The following is a 21,604-nucleotide window of genomic DNA, read 5'->3' as shown; positions in this document are numbered from 1 at the left end:
TGAACTATTAGCAATAGGTTTAAGGAAAGAGTTAGAGGGTATTGCAATTGGAAGAGCAAAAATAACACTATCTTTGTATGCTGATGATTTATTGATATTTATTGGGAATTCAAGAAAAAATATCCCAATCTTATTAAGAATTATTAATACTTTCAGTTCCATACATATCCAAATCTGAGATATTATGGTTAAATAAAGGATAGGGTAGTATAGAGTCCACCCCTTTTAAGAAAGCTGAAGAGTATATTAAATATCTAGGAATATGAAATTTATTAAGGCAGACTCTGGAACTATGTCTCAAATAAATTAGCAAGATAAACAAAATTCCTGTTATCAATTTCTGCAAAAGTACATTTAATTAAAATGTTAATATTGCTGAAGGTCTTATTTCTTTATCAAAATATTCCTCCTTTTTTTGAGGGATAAAGACATTAAGTATTTTCATAATCAATGCCCAAAATTTTGTGGGATGGCAAAAAAACAAGAATAGCACTTCAAAAACTGATGCAGAATAAAGGGGCTGGAGGGTTAGGATTCCCTAATTTAAAATTGTATAATTGGGCCTGTTTGATTAAAGTGGCCAGTGATTTAGTAACTCATTTGTAGATAGAATCGAGTCTAACTGCTCCAGCTGCACCTGCAGGCTTATTACATCTCACAAGAAAAGATATCCCAAAATCAGTTAGAGTAAGGAAAACATTTTTCAATATCATTAGGGCCTGATAGAAATTGAATAAAGAAATGCAGCTAGACCCTCATCTGTGTATTTGCCAATTTGGGGCAACCCATCATTTGCTGCAAGTTTAGACACTAACATTTAAAAAAAATGGAAATTTAAAGGTTTCATAAATATATTCCAATTGGAAGATTGTCATATGAAGACAATTAAAACTTTCTCACAGTTAAGACAAGAGTATGATCTTCCAGCTAAAGATTTCTTTGCTTGTTTACAGATTAGACAGTATTATTTTTTAATAACAGAGAAATATGGGAATGACTGGTCTCTTGGAGAGATTGATCAAGGGATTAAATTACTGTATATAAAGCTGGATTGACAACAATATCTATTTGGTATAATATGATGATGAAAAAGAAAGGTAGAGGAAATATTGAGATAATTTTCAATAAATGGAGAATCCCAATGGAAAAAAATGATCAGTCTTTCAAATTAGTACAAAAAATGTATTAAAGCTCAAGAAATTAGAGAATCTCATATGCGAGTGATAAACCAAGTATACTTATCCCCAGACAGGATAGCTAAATGGTACCCTTCCAAAAATATAGGCTGTACTAGATGTTCGTATCCTGGTGCAGATTTTATGCACTGTTTTTGGACATGTCCTAAGGTGAGGAAGTTTTGGTCAAAAATTAATTATTGGCTGAATACATTTTTAGATAGGCCAATTAGCTTGACTCTTTTAGACATATTTTTATGTGACAAATCCTACCAAAAATAGAATAGGTGTGCGCATACTATAGAGCTTGTATTAGCTCCAACAAATGTGAGTAATCATTCGTCTTTTCTATCAAACCATACACAGAGGGTTGCAGTATTACACTATTTTGTGTTTTCTTCTCTCATTTGAGGACCTATCGAAGATTCAGGTCACCAGACTGCATCTTGTTAATCCTTTTGGACGGACATAACCTTCTATATACTTCTTTATTTTGGGGTGCACGCTCCGTATTTCTATCACATTTATACTTCTCTAAATAAAGAAGCCTGGGCCTTAAAGGACCAGTAAATATAGAAGATTTGCATAATCAACAAATACATGATAACAAGACAATGCAATAGCACACATGGGTCGAATTACTAAGCTGCGGGTGCAGCTGTTTTGGCGCAAGCCTTCAGGCTCTCTGGTAATGTAAGTCAAAAAGCAGCGGCCTTAAGATCACTGGTCCTTAACTCGTCCGCCATCTCTCTGGCGGCGGACAGCAATTAGCCCGATCGGATAAGTGCATTAAGTATTTTCAGAACAGTTTACCGTCTTACATTAGCAAGATAAAACAGTGAGATCTGCAGGGAAAAACCCTTACAGGAACCCCACTCGCTGAGGCTGTGACACTCATTTTACTTTGGAAAAATAAAGTACATTGTACTTTTTTAGTACGATTTTGAAATTACATTGTTCTTTAAATACATTTTTTACTAGGTATATTAATGTGATTTATTTCCACACATAATAGCGGAACACTACAGACATATAATTTGAAAGATAATTGTTCCCTCTTTTGAATGATAATTACATATAAAATGAGGGTTGCATATAAAAGTAAAATTAGAAAAATTAATATAGTGGATTATTATAGGGAGGATGTCTCTTAGTGCATGCAAAGTGTTCATTTTTATGAGAGGTCTGGTGCTATCTAAGAAGATATAAAAAAAAAATTGAAATCTAAAAAAATATTTTAGATGAATTTTTAACCACCAATTTCTGAAGATGATGATGCAGTTATAATAGAAATCCAAGTGACTTGTGAACCTTCCATTGAAGCATCTGGATATTTACCCCACTTTTCCCAAACAAGAGTCTCATACCTCTTGGTGATTCAGGTGTAATAAGGACTCTAAACGTTTCCCCTCATCAAACACTGCATGGATATGTACTGTGATCACTATTACCACGATGATTACCTGAAATAAGAGGCAGGTTTTACCCCTTGTTTATAAGAGGGGAATTTAATCTTTCACGTGAAAGATCTTATACCCTTTCAATTAAATGTGAAGAAGAGATATGGGGGCCGTATACCCCTGTTTCCGCGCGAGCCTTCACCTCCTCTGAGGCTGCGGACATCAGTCCGCCCGATCTCATACGATCGGGTTGATTGACACCCCTGCTAGCGGCCAATTGAGCACGAATCTGCAGGGGGCGGCATTGCACAAGCAGTTCACCATTTATCGATGTCTGGCGGACATGATTCGCTACAGCGGATCAAGTCCGCCAGACACTTGATAAATCAGCCCCAGAGGCTCTATAATTGCTCCCACCCTCTGCCACTACAAATTACTACATTCTTCTCTTTCAAATAGATGGTTACTTGTTCCTCTATGAAAAAAGGGGGATATTTGGGCTTCTTTAGAGCCCTCCAGATAAGCAGGTGTTTCCCTTTATCACAGGCTGTCCTCTACCGAATGAGGGGTTTATTATCTCTTTAAGTGGTCTGAGATATGGGCTTTTACAGACATTCACCAGAGCTGAATCAACAAGGAAATCCCTGCAGTTGTTGTATGTGACCTGTGACTGCAGTCTACTATCCCCACTGCAGAGTATGGGGTCCTCAGGATCTGCATCAGAAGGGGAACCTCCAGGGGAATAAAACAATGTCATGCTCTGCACTGTGTACTTGTATTATCATTTTCCTGTTGTTGATTGGCCGTCCTTATCAAGTTATAGTCATTTAAAACAATTAACAATATATAAAATGACTTTAAAGGGGACAGTCTACTCCAGAATTTTTATTGTTTAAAAAGATTATCCCTTTATTGCCCATACCCCAGTTTTGCACAACCATCATGGTTATATTAATATACTTTTTACCTCTGTGATTATCCTGTATCTAAGCCTCTTCTAATAGCCCAGAACCTCTATGTTTTAAAAACAAGGTGAATAAATGCACATATGTAAACTAATAAAATAGTAGGTTAATATTGACACTTTTTCAAATAAATATAATGACCACAATTACAAAATGCACCAGTCATCCATTCATGTGTACATGTTTATTTTGTGATTTCAAAGAATTACAGTGATATCAATGATTTATACTGCAAGATGTTTATTTTAGGTTTAACAGTTATGTTCTTTGCATGAAAAAATCTTTGAAAAATCACATATTTGAAGTATAGAGCTGACCCCACAAGTTATGAAAATAATTTGTTTACTGAAAAGAGGTCTTGTCATTGTTATAACACACAGAATATTATTTATTTTATTCTTCAACTTTAAAGGGACAGTCTACACCAGAATTTTTATTATTTTAAAAGATAGATAATCCCTTTATTACCAATTCCCCAGTTTTGCATAACCAACACAGTTATATTAATATACTTTTAACCTCTGTGATTATCTTGTATCTAAGCCTCTGCAAACTGCCCATTTCTTTCAGTTCTTTTGACAGACTTGCAGTTTAGCCAATTAGTGCCTGCTCCCAGATAACTTCACGTGCACGAGCACAGTGTTATCTATATGCAACACATGAACTAACACCCTCTAGTGGTGAAAAACTGTTAAAATGCATGCTGAAAAGAGGTGACCTTCAAAGTCTAAGAAATTAGCATATGAACCTCCTAGGTTAAGCTTTGAACTAAGAATACCAAGAGAACAAAGCAAAATTGGTGATAAAAGTAAATTGGAAAATTGTTTAAAATTACATGCTCTATCTGAATCATGAAAGTTTTTTTTGGCCTAGACTGTCCCTTTAAATATGGACGTTCACAAAACAAATTTAGTAGTGAAGAAGTATGAAGCAAAAATAAGCTTAACTGCGTATGTAATATTGACAACAAGTAATTTTACAGTATATTCTCAGCCATATTCTAAATTGATATTCCCAGATTTTCAGACCTTTTCTGTAACAATAAAACATGTTTTTAAGATGATTTGAAAGAAAGTAAAATACAGCATCTATAGGGTGTTTTTATTTATTGTATGTTCTCACTAAACATTTCTATACTTGTGTCATTCTTGATCCCCCCTGCTTTGAAACAGATAATGTCATTTTCTTCTTTCCACGCTGAGTAATACATTATTCCTGGATTAAATTAAATAAAACACCTTGTAATTACAAAATGTTTCTGCAGTAGTTCAATAAAAACATACTAGCCAATTGTGTATACTTTTAGAATATGTAAATAGTTTGTTAGCTAGCTGTTTTTCAGAGATCAAAATCCTCCCTTCTACTAGCCAATCTGCCCTACTGGAATAGACAAGGCTTGCCACTGTCATTTTGTTAGCAAAATATGCATTAGTAGCAGTTTCTGATAAGATCACATCTGCTGAGGGCAATAATAGGCAGATAGGTAGCATAGTTAGACCTGTGATATATGCAGTGTGTACTTCCAATTCTCATAACTACACATAATTAAAGTGCTTTATGTCCCTTTAAATTTGTCTTCCAAAACCTAAATCGGATAGTGTTTCAATAAAGTCTGGTCTTTAATATATTTTTGACTTTGGTAAATAGATGTTAATCAGTGGACTTTGTGTTGATAGGTTACTAACACCTCCCCACGTATATATGCTGAACTCCAATTATTTTATTTGACAAAAGTATTTTATACTTTACAAAGAAATCTATTTTTCATTTCTTTTAAACATCTGAATATAGTTCTGTATAAGTGCAAGTGACAATTCACAAAAACAAAACTGACATTTTGAAATGGTGATAATGTTTTCCCAATCCAAACAAATTGTAGTTTTTCAGTCTATTTTTTTGTGTGTTTTATTTTTTGTATTTTATTTTATGAGGTAAAACTGGCCAAATAGTTCCAGATAAATTGTTTCAACCACTAGAGATCTGCACTGAACACGTGTGAACTGACAATGGGTTTATACCGCTTGTCACTGGTCTTTGTAATGTGCATGATTTGGATGGAAGATTATTCCATTTAGTATAGAAGGTGGGAACTCAGCTTTATTTATGGGTTGTATGTTTCATTTTAGCTCAAAATCAACATGTTCAGTTAAATCCAGATGTCACAGCATGTCTGGTGTTTATGCATATGTTTGTGCTGTGCTGTGTAACATTAAAGGACAACCAATGGAAAATGTTTCAGATGCAATATTAACCATTTATCCACCATGCCTACTGTCATAATTCTCTATATTTCCAATTCAGTATGTTAATCAAGAATTTAAACAAATATTACTCATCAAAATAAGCTTGTTCTTTTTAAAGTATTGTTTTGTTTATTGTGTATTTAAAAACAAAAAGCTCAATTAGATATACAGTTTTGCACAACTTTATTGATGACAAATAAGAAAACTTTATTTAGTAAAGTAACTTCTGTTTTACCCTCTTTTAGATGCAACAAGGAAAATTTCTCTTTAAAAACGTTAAATGGACAGTCAAGTCAAAATTAAACATGATTCAGATAGGGCATGTGATTTTAAACAACTATCCAATTTACTTTTGTCATCAAATTTGCTTTGTTCTCTTGGTATTCTTTGTATAAAGCTAAACCTAGGAAGGCTCAAACTGATTTCTTAGCCGTTTAAATCCACAGCTAATCTCAGTGCATTTTGACAGTTTTTCACGTATAGACAATGCTAGTTCATATATGCCAAATACATAACATTCTGCTTACTCCTGTGGAGTTATTTAGGAGTCAGCATTGATTGGATAAAATGCAAATTTGTCAAAAGAACTAAGATAAGGGGGCAGTCTGCAGAGGCTTATATACAAGGTAATCACATAGGTAAAACGTGTATTAATATGCAAAACTGGGGAATGGGTAATAAAGGGATTGTCTATATTTTTAAACAATAAACATTTTCAAGTGGACTATACTTTAAAAGGACAGTAAAGTGAAAATTAAACTTTCTGGATTCAAAATGAGCATGCAATTTTAAACAACTTTCCAAGTTACTTCTGTTAAGACAATTGGTTTGTTCTCTTGGTCTTTGTTGAAGAGTAGGCTCAGAAGCAGCATTGCACTACTGGAAGCTAGCGGAACACATCTGGTGCATATTTAATACGATTTATTCCTGTGTAATTTAAATGTGAATGGTTCAATTAGTTTGCTAATTATCTGCATGTTAATGGCTGCGGATGAGCCATTTTAAGAAGTTAATTCAATTACAATCAGCTATTATATATATATATATATATATATATATATATATATATATATATAATCAATAAATAGCTAATCAAATTCTAATCCAAATTCTTGATAATTAGTGACACATTTTCAGGATGTGTATGTAACACTGTTTTTGTGCACGCATAATGCACACTGACATTACACCTGCTATATTGGATGATGTCAGGAAGTAACGTCACCAAACACATACAACAAAATATATGCTTGATCAGTTAAAGTAAAAAAACTAACTTTTATACTATAACAATTAGCAAAAAATGTATAACTCAACAAACACATACGTCCTCTGTACCCATAATGCCTTTGTTCAAATCCATTAGAGAGACATTCACGCATATCTCTATGGTTTTGGAGACAGGTTGTACACGTCACTTATAGCTAAACACTTTCTCTGACAATAAAATCTAATAAACCCCTTTTGTTTGGTTTTTATTGTGTGCATTTTTTTTTCAATATAATATCCCATTATTAAGCAGGCGAATAACAGTTTTGTTGTTGTTTGCGGGTGATAAGGATTTTGTACTTGAGAAGTGCTACTGGTAGAGTCATTTTGTGATTGTGATTACTAGAAAAACACACTGATAATATCATCTGACAGTCAGATGATATTATCTGCATTTAACAACTGATAGATTGTGATCAACCCCAAAAATAGCTGAGAGGGCTAACAAATAGCTGAGACGGCTAACAAATAGCTAAGCGGTATTGGTGTCTTCTTATGACACATTTGTAGATTCAGTGATTTAAAGGGACAGTAAACCCAATGAGATTTTTAAATACATTTGTTTAGTTAATGGAAAAAAAACTTTTAAATATATTTTCATTATTTATTTTGTTCCATTTTCATGTAATTTAGCTCTGAATATTGAGCAAATATTTCTTCTCTGAACATGAAAACCAACCTGCTGACTTCTCAAGGCTAACTCTGTTATTATACATCTTTAATTGGCATTAAGCAACTTTCTAATTTACTCCTATTATCAATTTGTCTTTGTTCTCTTGCTATTTTTATTTGAAAAAGCAGGAATCTAAGCTAAGCTTGGTTCAGCACCCTGGATAGTGCTTGCTGTTTGGTGGCTACATTTAGCCACCAATCAGCAAGTGCAACCCAAGTGAGGAACCAAAAATGGGCTGGCTTCTAAGCTTACATTCCTGCTTTTTAAATAAAGATAGCAAGAAAACAAAGAAAAATTGATAATATGAGTAAATTAGAAAGTTGCTTAAAATGGCATGCTCTATCTGAATCATGAAAGTTACTATCCCTTTAACTGATAACAACTGCAAAACAGAGTACTTTATACTAACTATATCACTGTGGCTAGCCTTGTTGTCTGCAGAGTAAAGCCCAGATTGGCTCCTCCAAAAAAGACAAACAGTGAGTAAAGTTTGGGTGTTGAAAAATGATTGCAGTATTTGCTTTAAAGTGTTTAGACTTGACTGATATGTTATTCTTTAGCAACACAACAGAAATGGCTTGTAATTACAAAGTGTTCACTGTCCCTTTAAAGGACCATTATATCATCACAACTGGGTCAGCAACAGTATTGTAACTACCTTTGCATGGGTAAAACTCATAGAGGTGCAGGGTCGCTAGTCTTAAATTAACTTCCTGTAACAGACTAGAGCATGTAATTATGTTTATTATATAGGCGTTTTAAGGGTATTACAAAATTCCTGGGGAAATAAAATACCAAAATAGTTTAATATATTTGCCAAATTACTTTATAGGGAAAAAACACCTATATTTACATCATTAGTTTATTTGAAAAGTAAATCAAATGTTCTATATAAATAAAATAAATGTGTATATAACAAAGACGTAATGAGTTGATTCCTAATAATGAGATAGTAAGTAAGGTGCAGAAGGTGATACACTTTGGTCTATCAGCATTTTCCTTTATTTAAAAAGTACAAGGGAAAAGGCTTATTAAGTCAGTACTTTATGGTATACAAAGAACTTTAAAAAAGATGTATTTTTTTTCTTTTTTAACAACTTTTACTATCAATGTAATATTATTACATTGTCATTTTAAAGGGACATTTAATTACTGGGCACAAACTACAATGGCATGGTTACTGCTCACCATGATATTGTTTTTCTTTCTGTGCGAGCAGCTCTCGTCAAAGCGACTTTCTTATTTTAACCCTTTATTGGTGCAGATTGGTCAAGCTCCAGATCTTCATACTTGATTCCACCATATTGGAGCGAAAACATTCTTGCAATCTGTGACAGAAGTGATGTGCATTCACTGAATAGTAAGGTATCATGATGAGTAGTAACCACTCTGGTAAAGTTTTGTCCAATAGCATAAAGACAAGTGCCACCTGCACTTAAGTTGCTAGAGTTTCCCCCCAGTCATTTTTTACACTCATTCAATGCATAGAAAAAAACAATTGGAGATATTTTCTGTATTATAAACAGACATAGACAAAACATTTTTGTTACATACTGACATTCAGATGTATAAAAACACAAATTTCTTTCATCTGTGTAATCACAAACACGCATATTATGCATTAATGGTTAATGCACGTTAATTACATGGCCTCTGTTGCTAGTTATTTGGGTTGTAGATTGAAATAATTACACAAATAAGGCTTGCTTATTCCTTCTACACATGTTAAAAAGCTGAAAATCATAAAGATAATTTGTTGTACATGTATATATGTCTTTTAGTCATCGTTTCACGGTTTTTAAGATAGGATTCTAGATAATTAAGACATATTTTTTTTTTTTCCCAACATATGTTCAGTCAGAAAAAGGCAGGATTTGTATGTTCAATAATACAACGCTTGCAATGACGTTTGACAAATCTTAGAGAATCTACGGAGACTTCACAATCCTGCACATTGAGCATCTGAAGGTCAAAACAATTGGCAGCAACGATTTGCAGTCCCTGTCCAGTAATGCTCTCACATGACTTCAGACTCAAACGCTTTAAGTTAAAGCAGTTCAGAGCCAAAAACTCCAGACCAATGTCAGACACTAAAGGGCACTTTCCAATGTCCAATGACTTGAGTTTTGTGCAATTTTTGGCAAGGTACTCTACCCCATGGTCTGTGATGCCTTCACATCCTCGTGCATTGAGGTAACGCAGCTTGCTACAGTACTTGGCAATGTAACGTATACCCACATCTGTAATCCTACCACAGTGGGCTATGCTCAAGTACCGCAAGCGAGACTCCAGCTTTGCAATCTCACGCATGCCAAAGTCACTTACAAAGCGGCAGTCACTTACACTAAGTTCCTTGATGGACGTGCAGTATATCATGATGTATCGGAGGCCTTCGTCAGTAATGCGGATGCAGCGACGCAGGTATAGATGAGTTAACTGAGTGCAGTGTGCTGCAATGGTGTGCAGACCTTCATCCTCCAGGACAAAACAATCTGTCATATCCAAATAGCGAATGGATATCTGTTTGCCGTGCATTGGGGACAGCTTGATGGAAGCCTCACGGGTTAGGCTGATACAGGTTACCTTAGAACAACCTATGGAGAGAAAATGATGTTTAGAATCTTCGGATTTATTATATAGAATATCTGAGTTGCTTTAAAAACCTTCTTATCTATCATGTACTTTACTGTAACTTTATTCTACATTTACCCCCCCCCCCCCCATACACACACACTTTTTTTTTTTTTAATGAACACAAAACTTGGTCTGGTTATCAATTTAAAATGTTTCCTCACCTTTAAAAGCAGAAATAATTTATATTTTAGGGACTCTAAGCACATTCAGTGTTTGTGCATGTGTATGTGTGTGTGTATATATATATATATATCTATATATATATAATCTGCGTACTAGCTTGCCAGCCTTTGAGTGTGCGCATGTGTGTGAGTGTACATGCATGTGCATATGTTGATACATAGGGGCCCATTTATCAAGCTCCGGATGGAGTTTGAGGGCCCGTGTTTCTGGCGAGCATGCAGGCTCGCCAGAAACACCAGTTATGAAGCAGCGGTCTAAAGACCGCTGCTCCATAACCCTGTCCGCCTGCTCTGTCGGACAGACATTGCCGAAAATCAACCCGATCGAGTACGATCAGGTTGATTGACACCTCCCTGCTGGCCTGCAGGGGGAGGCGTTGCACCAGCAGCTCACAAAAGCTTCTGGTGCAATGATGAATATGGAGAGCGTATTGATCTCTGCATTCAGCGAGGTCTGGTGAACCTGATCCGCACTGTCGGATCAGGTCCGCAGGGCCGCCATCAGGGGGTGACAGGGGTGACTCCTGTCAGGGGCCCCATGAGTCAAGAACTAAAAAAAAAAAAAAAATTTTTTTTTTTTAATTTTGGCATCCACCAGTGGGTACTACAGCAGAGTGCTAATTGAGCATGGGAAATGTTATTACAATGAGTAAAGTATTAGCATTTGAGAGGATTTGTGAGTGTGCACTAAACCACTATGCACAGTGTGAGACAGACTTGGCGCTTTGTTTGTACAGTGTGTGCCTGAGTCAGACGGCAGATCACTTTCATTTGCAGAGGAGGTAGGACTTAATTCAGTGTGACAACTTCAGTGTGGTAGTAGTTGTTTGGTGGGGCCAGGGGTCCATAAAAACAATTTTTTTTAGCAGCAGTGTATTTATGATTATTTGACAATGCTGTAGAAATTCTATATTTAAAACCATGCAGAAATGTTTCCTCCTCAATACACAAATGGTAGGTGCCCTTTTGGCAGATTCCAGTTTACTGCCCCTTTATGCAAGGACTTTCCAGATGCAAGGAGACATTTTATCTAAGATTTTTACATCTGCATAAAATGTTATACTCTCAGACTAAGATTGCTCAGTGTTTGAAATGAGACAGGTTAACTTAAAACTGTTCAGTTTACACTACAGCTGACTTAATTTTGAAATACATAACAACAAGCCTATATCCTGCATTTAACCAGATCTAATGGTATGAGTACCACAGCTTATGGTTTCACCAAGACCATATAGAGTACAGCATTTTCAAAATCCATAAGTACAGCTGACAGATCATGGGAACATTTGTACACTATATTTGAAGTGGTGCTCTTGGTTGGGGAAAATGGGGAAAAAACAAACAAACATATGTCAACCTTTTAAAAGTACTTTTCTTCATCTAGCTATCTACCCAGATCATTAATGTACAATTTTGAATTCGCAGAATTATTCTTGTTTACACATTTACAAATATGGTTATTTAAAAAGTGATCTCTTAATTTCTGCAATTTTTTGTATCATGCATGTCACACACTGTTGATTTAGGGGATGCAAGGTGCATAAATGTTTCCTCCTGTGAGTGTTTCTGTGGGTGTCTGTGTTTATGTCTTTGTGCTTTGGTTTGTGTCTCTATGAGTGTGTATGTATTTTATTTATGTGGGTCTCTGTGAGGGTGGGTGTGTATGTCTTTGTGCATTTTCTGTGAATGTCTGTGAGGGTGTGTGCATATGTCTTTGAGATTTTTCTATGGGTGTCTCTGTGAGGGTGAGGGTATGTTTGTATTTGTGTATTTTCTCTGGATCCCTCTGTGAGGGTGGGTGTGTATGTCTGTGTTTTCTGTGGATGTCTCTGTAAGGGTGTGTGTGTGTATGTATGTCTGTGTTTTCTGTGGATATCTCTGTGAGGGTGTGTGTTTTCTGTGGGTGTCTCTGTAAGGGTGTGTGTATGGCTTTGTGTGTTTTCTGTCAGTGTCTCTGTGTGTGTGTATGTCTTTGTGTGTTTTCTGAGGCTGTCTCTGTCAGTGTTTCCTTGGGTGTATGTGCAAGTTTGTGTTTGTGTGTGTGTGTCCATTGTCTGTTCCTTTTTAGGAAATTTTGACCTTACTACTGATTATTCACATCTTTCTACAGACTTTGAGACTAATGAGATCTTTACGGAAGTCACCAATCCATCATTTAACCTTTAAATTATTGTTTAGGCAGTTCAGGGCACTTCCTTTCAGCCACTGCATGCTGTTGTCATCATTTAGTTGGCATCTTCCTTTACAAAAAGATAATCAGAACTCCATATTTTGTTTTTTAAATCTCATTTTTTTACAAAACTGTAGTCTACCTCATTACTTGTCAGGTCAATGTAAACAAAGGCTGAGTGTCTGTTTGGGTGTCTGTGTCTGAGTGTGTTTCTTTTCATGTCTGCTAGAGTGTCTATATGTGAATCCTTATGTGTGAGTGTGTGTTTTAGTGTATGAGTGTGTCTGTGCGTTTGTATGTTACTACCTTTATAACATTTTCAAGTCTAAATAGACACTTAAAAATAAAGTGCATATACGTTTTAGTCACTTGGTCAAAAATTGCACATGTCAAGGGGGGGGGGGGCCTGATCAATGGTTAAGTCAGGGGCCCCAAAATTTCTAGTGGCGGCCCTGCAAGTCCGCCAGACCTTTGATAAATATCCCCCATAATCAGCACCAGCTTAAGACACGGTGAGGCCTGAGTCCTAGAATAAAATGATGTGCCCCTCAAATCTATATCCATTACAGTCTAAACCATAGTCAGCAGTCTCAAAGATTAAAGGTCAAGAGACACAAAAGCATGCTGATAACCATCTGATTGACTCATATGAGAGTCATTTGTCTTAAAAACTATTATTAGCCAGAAAATGCCCTTCTCATGTTCCACACCTGTCAAATTCTGCATGGGTCCCACGGTTCCATCTAGTCCAATTATAGACCCAGCCTTGTATACAATACTTTTAATCTCTCTTGATACAAAAAAGTAAATTACACATGAAATTATTGTTTAGCTTTTATGTCATACTGTGGCTGTGATTGGGATCTATTAATACGAATTACCTTCTCTTCTTCTGAAATTTTGTGGTGAAAACCAGGCATCTATATACCTTTTTGAACCCATATCATTTTGCAGACACCCAACGTTCAGTTGTGGAAGGGACACTGATTAAACACTATGGAGCCTATTTAAGGCTGTGCAAGCGGACATGATCTGATATTGCGGATCATGACCGTTGCACATCGATAAATGCCGACAGCATACGCTCTTGGCATTCATCATTGCACCAGCACCGGCCAACCGGCCGCTAGCAGGGGGTGTCAATCAACCCGATCCTATGAGATCGGGTTGATTTCTGGCGATCGCTGTCCGCCTCCTCAGAGCAGGCGGACAGGTTATGGAGCAGCGGTCTTTAGCCTGCTGCTTCATATCTTGTGTTTCCGGCGAGCCTGAAGGCTCGCCAGAAACAGGGGGCATCAAGCTCATTGTGTTAAGAAAATCTACTTAAAGGGACATGAAACCCAAATATTTTCTTTCATGATTCAGATAGAGAATACAATTTTAAACAAATTTACAATTTACTTCTATTATTTAATTTGCTTCCTTCTCTTGTTATCCTTTGCTGAAAGGTTTATCTAGGCAAGCTCATGAGCAGCAGAGAACCTAGGTCCTAGCTGTTGATTGGTGGGCGGCTGCAAATATATATTGATTGTGATTGGCTCACCCATGTGTTCAGTTAGAAACCAGTAGTGCATAGCTGCTCCTTCAACAAATGATACCGAGAGAATGAAACAGATTAGATAATAGAAGCAAATTAGAAAGTTGTTTAAAATTGTATTCTCTGTCTGAATCATGAATGCAGTTTGAATTAATCAAAAAAGACAGACATACAGTAATAAACATATATTTGTTTCTTAAGAGGCAATTCTATTTATTTTATTCTCACAGACACCTTCTTCCCTCAGTTACTGATCACTAGTTATAATAACAACTAGTCTGAGAGTTCAATATAACTACTCCAAAAGTGTATTGTTTGTTACATACCATGAGTGTTACTACCATTGGTGAAGCAGGTGTAGTGGCAGCAGCAGGGCCCAAGCGCTAGCGGGGCCCATAGCACCCAGTCTATATATACATAGGCATGTACCAATGTGATCATTATCTGTGTATAGATTCTGATCATCATTATACTGTGTGCAGCATACTCATCAGTGTATAGATACTCACATCATTATGCAGTGCGGTATGTTCACTGACAGAATATAAATAATCAGTATAATTATAAAGGGCAGAATGCTTATTATCACCATTATGTATGTATGTATATATGTGTGTGTGTGTGTGTGTGTGTGTGTGTGTGTGTGTGTATATATATATATATATATATATATATATAAATGTAAATATTTGCATAGGAAATTAGCACATCTAGGCAAGATTCCCCGCTTGCTTTTTCCCAGAAATACTTAATATACAATGTTACCAATGCACAAGAGAATTCTGGGTAAGATATGCAAATTAGATATGCAAATTCTCATTTTTTTTGCTTCAAAATACTGTTTTAGCGGGGAATCTTGCCTAGATGTACTAATTTCCTTTGCAAATATTTACATTGATTTAATTTTGAGACATGGAGGATTTTAATTTCAGTTTTTTATCTCCCCCCATAATTTTAATGAATATATATATATATATATATATATATATATATATATATATACTGAAATTATTATACAGAGAAGCATGCATAATATTACTATTGTATATAAAGTTTTGTACCAGGGCACTGTTGAGTAGGTCTGCTACTGTTACATACCTAATGATGGAGCCACGGAGAGTCAAATCTACTAATGCCATTGAATTTTATCTAGGACTTAAAGTGATTGTAAAATTTAAGTATTTGCTGGCTAGTATATACAATTACTATAGAAAACAGTGTCACTTTCAATGATTAGAAATTATATTTTAGAAAAGAAACGTCTTAAAAAAATAATTAATGAAAGTGCCCCTGTTTTTTATAGTAATTTTATATATTAGGCAGCAAATACTTAAAGGTTACAATCACTTTAAGCCCATAGCTGTGAGGGAATACGTATTATTGGGTATGTAATAGTGTGTGAACTAATCAGCTCTCAATAGAGAATATTATGCAAAAGCAAAAAAGTGCATCATCCATATGCCCAAGTTAAAAACCTACACAATGAACGTTAATTTGCTACAAATAAAAAACAAACAAAAAACATGCCCCTTAATTTTGACTCTCTTCTTTTGATATCTTAAGAGAGCTTCTTTTATCCTATTACCTGCAGGCAATTAATGTGATTTTTGTCACATCAGTATGATTTTCATTTAATGTACTTTCTGCTTGTACTATTCATGGCTCCTTCATACACTTTTATAGGTGAGAATTACTTTCCCTTTAAAGAGATGAATGCATTTCCATCTGGTAGTGCAATATAATTGCAATGGGATCAAGGGTCATAAAATAGGCAAATATCAGCCCCATGTACAAAGCTGACTTGTGAAACTGTCCGCCCTGCTTTACAGCGAATGGGCAGCAGACATTGTATGCCCACTGCCTGGATGTATCATTACACTAGCACTTGCGCGTGTAACCAGGGCCGGATTTCCCATTAGGCACAGTAGGCATGTACCTACAGGCGCCTTGCAGTGAGGGGCGCCTGTCTGTCAGTAATTAAAAAAAATAAAAAATTTTTTTTGTGAGGGCATTAATTTTAGTAAGAATTGTGCTGCCAGGTGCTTACAGAGTCGAGTGTTTATTGGGAATATGTTACAGCAGTTGAGGGAGCCATGAAGGACAGAGGGGCAAATATTAAAACTAAACCCCTCCCATTTTCGCCAGGCATGTTTAGTTTCACTTTTATTTTATGTACTTCTGTTGCCTCACACAGCCAAGCTTCATGGTGATGTGTAGCAGACACTTTTTGTTGAGGAATGAAAGCTTCAAAACAACAGGTTAGGACTGTACAAGGCTTCTAATGCTGCCTAGAATGACAACATAACAAGCAGAGCACAATTTAACCCCTTGGCTACCAGAGAGGGTTGGCGTATTCACTTGTTATGTGCTGTAGGGCATTTTTATAGCCAGGGGGTTAAATTCTGGTTCAGGATAAATGTTTTTGTTCTATAAAGGCCTTGGAGGTGTGGAGGTTATGTGGGACTAGCTGCTCTGCTCTTTATTACAAACTGCCAATTGTAATTTACAAATTTTACAGCCTTTAGGGCACTTTGACAACAAAGTTTGTAGACTATAAGGCTGTAAAATGTGTATGTGTGTAAACCACTCACATGGCATATTTGTTTGTATGTATGTATATGTATGTGTATATATATATATATATATATATATATATATATACATACACACACTTCACATAAAAAAATTGTTAATCTGTTCTTTTATCAAGTAAGTGTGGTATTTTTGTATTGTGGTAAATTGAATTTCTAATTTTAAACACATTTGTTGACCCCTAGATTACATATAATCTACAACATTCCATGTTTTCCTTTGAGAGCAACATCATATTATATTTATATTTCAGAACAAAATAAATGTAACATCTGTGTGTATTTGTACCAAAAATATCAGAGTTCACAAGATTTTTTTCATGTAGTAGAAAAAATACCTACATTTTATGTTTTCTTTCACTGGCTGCACAGGTTGCTGATGAGCTTGCATGCTGCTAGTTTTAATATTGCTATTGTTTACACAAAACTGTTTTTAACTCCAACAAAATGTTAAGCACATAGTCAAAGTCATCTCCAGAAAAGCAATACACTAATGGCTTGTCAATAAACATGTCATATGAGCCCATCTGGGTCTGCACAGATGTGTATTGCTGTCTCAGAACTGACATTGACTATGTGTTTAACTCTTTTGCAAGAGGCTAACACACTTCTGTGCAAGCACTAGTGCAATATTAAAATGCTCTAGCAAACTGTCACATTTTATGTCCCTTTAAATAGGGTTTTCTTTAGAATATTTTGCATTAAAAGTTTAACATGATTTGTTTTTGTTATACATAATAGAAATTGTATGGCCATTTGAGTCAAGTGAATATTGATTTTTGGTGTAGCTTCCATTACAACAAATATTGCAATTGGTGTGTGTATTTGTATATCTCCATAAAAGGGAAAATATAATTTTACATCTAATATTTATTTTTAGTTGTCCTAAATAATAATAAAAAAAGTCCTAATTTTTTTTCCACTTTTTTTTTGGGGGGGGGAAGGGGGGCGCTTCAGGTTTTTGTGCCTACAGGCACCTGAGATGTAAATCCGGCCCTGCGTGTAACGTTGCTGCCTTCAATCTGTCAATCATCCCTAAAGAACTTGTTCTGGTTGTTTTATGTTCGTCACTTCAGAGGTGGCGAGAGGGTAAGAGGCAGCAGTTGGGTAACCGCTGCTTCTTACATTGCAGAAAACCGGTTCTCATGTTCAAACCTGCTTCACAGGGGCTCAACAGCTGCGTACACAGCTTAATACACTGAGCTTATCATGGTAATGTACAAGGGAATAAATATATTGAAAATGTATCCTATCATTCTACTAAATAGACTACATTGCGTCAGCAGGGTGCAAACCTACAAGAATACACTTCAGTAATATTTAATAGGAAGAAAAAATAATGATAGAATGTTTTTAATTACCTGACACATCTAAGTGCTCCAGATTCGGACACAGCGATACCACATCAAAGACAGCCTCATTGGAGATGTTGTAACAGTTGGAAACCTCTAGCCTCCTCAGTTCTGGGCAACATTGGGCGATGATATAAAGTCCTCTATCTGTGAGCCGCCTGCAGCCACTAACAATTACTGTCTCCAACATCAGACAGACGTTGGGTGTGTCCTGACAAAGTCTACGGGTCAGCACCTTTAAAGCCCTGTCCACATTTATAGTTTCTCCAGTCAGCCGAATAGTCCTCCACAGTCGAGGGTCCCATGCCAGGTTATACCACCTTCGGCATACCCGAGCACAGCGGCATAGTTGGTTAGTTGGCAAGTAAGAGAATATCTGGATGATGCACTGATCAGGCAGACGGTCAGTGTTGGCCTGTTCCTTTTGGTGCTTAGATGCAACACGTATTAGAGGATGGGTCAGGCGTGTGGGGGGTGGTGAATGAACTATTGCAACTGTCTCTCCAGTGATAGAGGAGGAAGATGTGGAGGAACCTCTCCCATTCTGAAAGTTGTGCAAATTTGAGGGACATATGAGTGCAGGACTTGGTGTGCTCAGTGTTCGCATACTCAGGTCCGAGTCTGGAAAAAACAAAACAAGATAAAAGAAATTAAAACGTGAATATCAAGAAAGATTATGGATGTTAATCATTCTTAAACAACTTTTTGTGGTTGTAATTAATATTATGGCAAAAAAATAAGCTAAAGTGCAAATTAATGGAATCAGCTTTAGTGCAAATTAAAGGGACATTAAAGTAAATTGTATATTTATGATTAAGAAATATTCACAAAATGGAAAAAAAAGCTGCATATAACATACATGTTTTAAAAGCATTTAAACATTTTTATTAGAAAAATAATTATTGCTTTACATTCTCGGGACACACCCCTTGAAAAGCCTCTTCAGTCTACTATCTTTGTATTGGCCAGTTAGGGAGATATATAAATGTGCTCCTGCACAAGCCCAAAAATATTTTGCAGCTTCTAGGAGTATCAGGGTTCTGCATGTTATGGAATGAACTTCGGCCTCTCTAGAGGGGAGGGAAACTACAATTTTAACACAAAAAATAGGCAAAAAAATAATAATGCATTGCTTAGTTTTTTTCTCCATTATTCATTATGCATAATTAAATATTGAGGGCTAGATTACAAATGGAGAGGTATTTTGCACTTCCGTTAGAATTAAGATTTTTGCACTAGTCAGGTTGCGCTGGTATTACAAGTTGAAAGTAAACTGTTTTCGCTCTAGCGGTAACCCGACTAGTGCAAAAATCCGAAGTTAGAATATTGTGTGCGTGGTCACATATTTCCCTATAGAAGTCAATGGAGAAAAAAAAGGGGGAAAAAATCTAACTCACTCTCGAGCAAACACAACTGCATACTCTTATTTGCGCTAAACCAACATAAAAATATAAATATTTCATATTCTGTTGTTCTTTACATCACATAATATGTTCTATTATATTATATATTATATTTAGACATGTATATGTATGTATCTCTATGTTAAATCCCTTTGCCATTTTTTTTCTTTCTAACAACTTGAGACCTCATATTTTTCAGCCTTTATAACTTTTCTTAAATGTTTTTTTTTAATAATTTTTATTAGATGATGTTATTATGAGTGTAAGTGTACTCTGTAATGTGTTTGTGATGTGTTTTGTGATCATTTTTAGTTTTGTGAAAGTCACGATAATGATTCTATCATAAATCCCAATTGCGCTCACGCGATCATGTTTACTTTCAACTTGTAATACGGGCAGTAAGCCAGATAAGCGCAAACCCTCGCAATATACCCTTTATCGCTTGGCTGCAAACGATTGCAGTCCTCTTGTTATCTAGCCCTTAATTGGGAATTACATTTTGAGCTAAAATGTCCCTTTAAGTAAAATTTTCTAAAAAGTGTTATTATTTCTAGAACCTTTTATATAATCTCAGGTGTTTAAAGCTGACAGTTAAAATAACATTAAACCCTCAGTTTACGCCGGGGTTAAACCGTTGTAAATTGAAACCCAGTTTATAATGTAAGTCAATGGGAAGTGAGGGATATAGGTTCCAGGCCCCTCTCAAAATTGTCATAAGTAACACCTAATACATTATTTTAAAAGCTTTGAAATGAAGACTTTAAATGCTAAACAGCATTATAACCCTAATAAAATAATCACACAACACAGAATATATAATTAAACTAAGTTAAATGAAAAAAAACATTTGCTAAACAGCATTATAAACCTAATAAAATAATCACACAACACAGACTTCACTTGCATTTTTCTGCAAACAGTTCTTTCTATGCATTCCAATCTGGACTGAGTTATAGACAGGAAGATCTTGTTCCTTTGAAATCTGCTCGATAGCTCTGATTAAACTGATTAATTTCAGCTTGCTTGGCTTTGCTGCAACACAAGCGGACAGCTCCACCTACTGGCTATTTTAATCAATGCACTGCTTCTCAATGCTTTTCAATAGCAGTCACATGACTGGAAAAAAAGGTTGTTATTCTGAAACGGTGTAAATCGAACTGTTGTAAAATGAGGGCCACCTGTATATATATATATATATATATATATATATATATATATATATATATATATATATATATATATATATATATATATATATATAAAAGTCCTGTGAGTGCCCTCCATCCACTGAGCTATCCTATATATACAGTATATATATATATATGTATCTATATATATATATATATATATATATATATACACAATGCATATGAAAGCATATGCAGGCATGAAGCAGAAAAGCAGAATGCTCATAGGCTAAGAAAGAGAACTCCTACCATGAAGCAGAAAAACATAATTTATGCTTACCTGATACATTTATTTCTCTTGTAGTGTATCCAGTCCACGGATCATCCATTACTTATGGGATATATTCTCCTTCCCAACAGGAAGTTGCAAGAGTCCACCCACAGCAAAGCTGCTATATAGCTCCTCCCCTAACTGCCATTACCAGTCATTCGACCGAAAACATGCAGAGAAAGGAAAACCATAGGGTGCAGTGGTGACTGTAGTTTAATGGAAAAATTACCTGCCTTAAAGTGACAGGGCGGGCCGTGGACTGGATACACTACAAGAGAAATAAATTTATCAGGTAAGCATAAATTATGTTTTCTCTTGTTAAGTGTATCCAGTCCACGGATCATCCATTACTTATGGGATACCAATACCAAAGCTAAAGTACACGGATGATGGGAGGGACAAGGCAGGTACTTAAACGGAAGTTACCACTGCCTGTAAAAAACCCTTTCTCCCAAAAATAGCCTCCGAAGAAGCAAGGTATCAAATTTGTTAAATTTGAAAAAGTATGAAACGCAGACCAAGACTCCGTCTTGTAATCTGTTCAACAGAAGC

The 21,604-nt window shown here is 35.7% G+C and overlaps 1 protein-coding gene across 1 annotated transcript in view; it reads right to left on the bottom strand.

The window, feature by feature from the left end:
- Positions 1-8,449: 8,449 nt before the first annotated feature.
- FBXL7 (F-box and leucine rich repeat protein 7) overlaps positions 8,450-21,604 on the bottom strand; it is a 443,070-nt gene continuing 429,915 nt past the window's right edge. The window contains exons 3-4 of the mRNA XM_053714602.1: positions 18,201-18,812; positions 8,450-10,319 (exon numbers count right to left, since the gene is read on the bottom strand). Of these exons, the coding sequence (XP_053570577.1) occupies positions 9,583-10,319; positions 18,201-18,812 (1,349 nt within the window). The 3' untranslated portion in view covers positions 8,450-9,582. The remainder of the gene's footprint in view (positions 10,320-18,200; positions 18,813-21,604) is intronic.

The sequence above is a fragment of the Bombina bombina genome, chromosome 5 (assembly GCF_027579735.1).
Source record: "Bombina bombina isolate aBomBom1 chromosome 5, aBomBom1.pri, whole genome shotgun sequence".
Lineage (NCBI taxonomy): Eukaryota > Metazoa > Chordata > Amphibia > Anura > Bombinatoridae > Bombina > Bombina bombina.
This window is presented reverse-complemented; position numbering and strand designations above follow the sequence as displayed.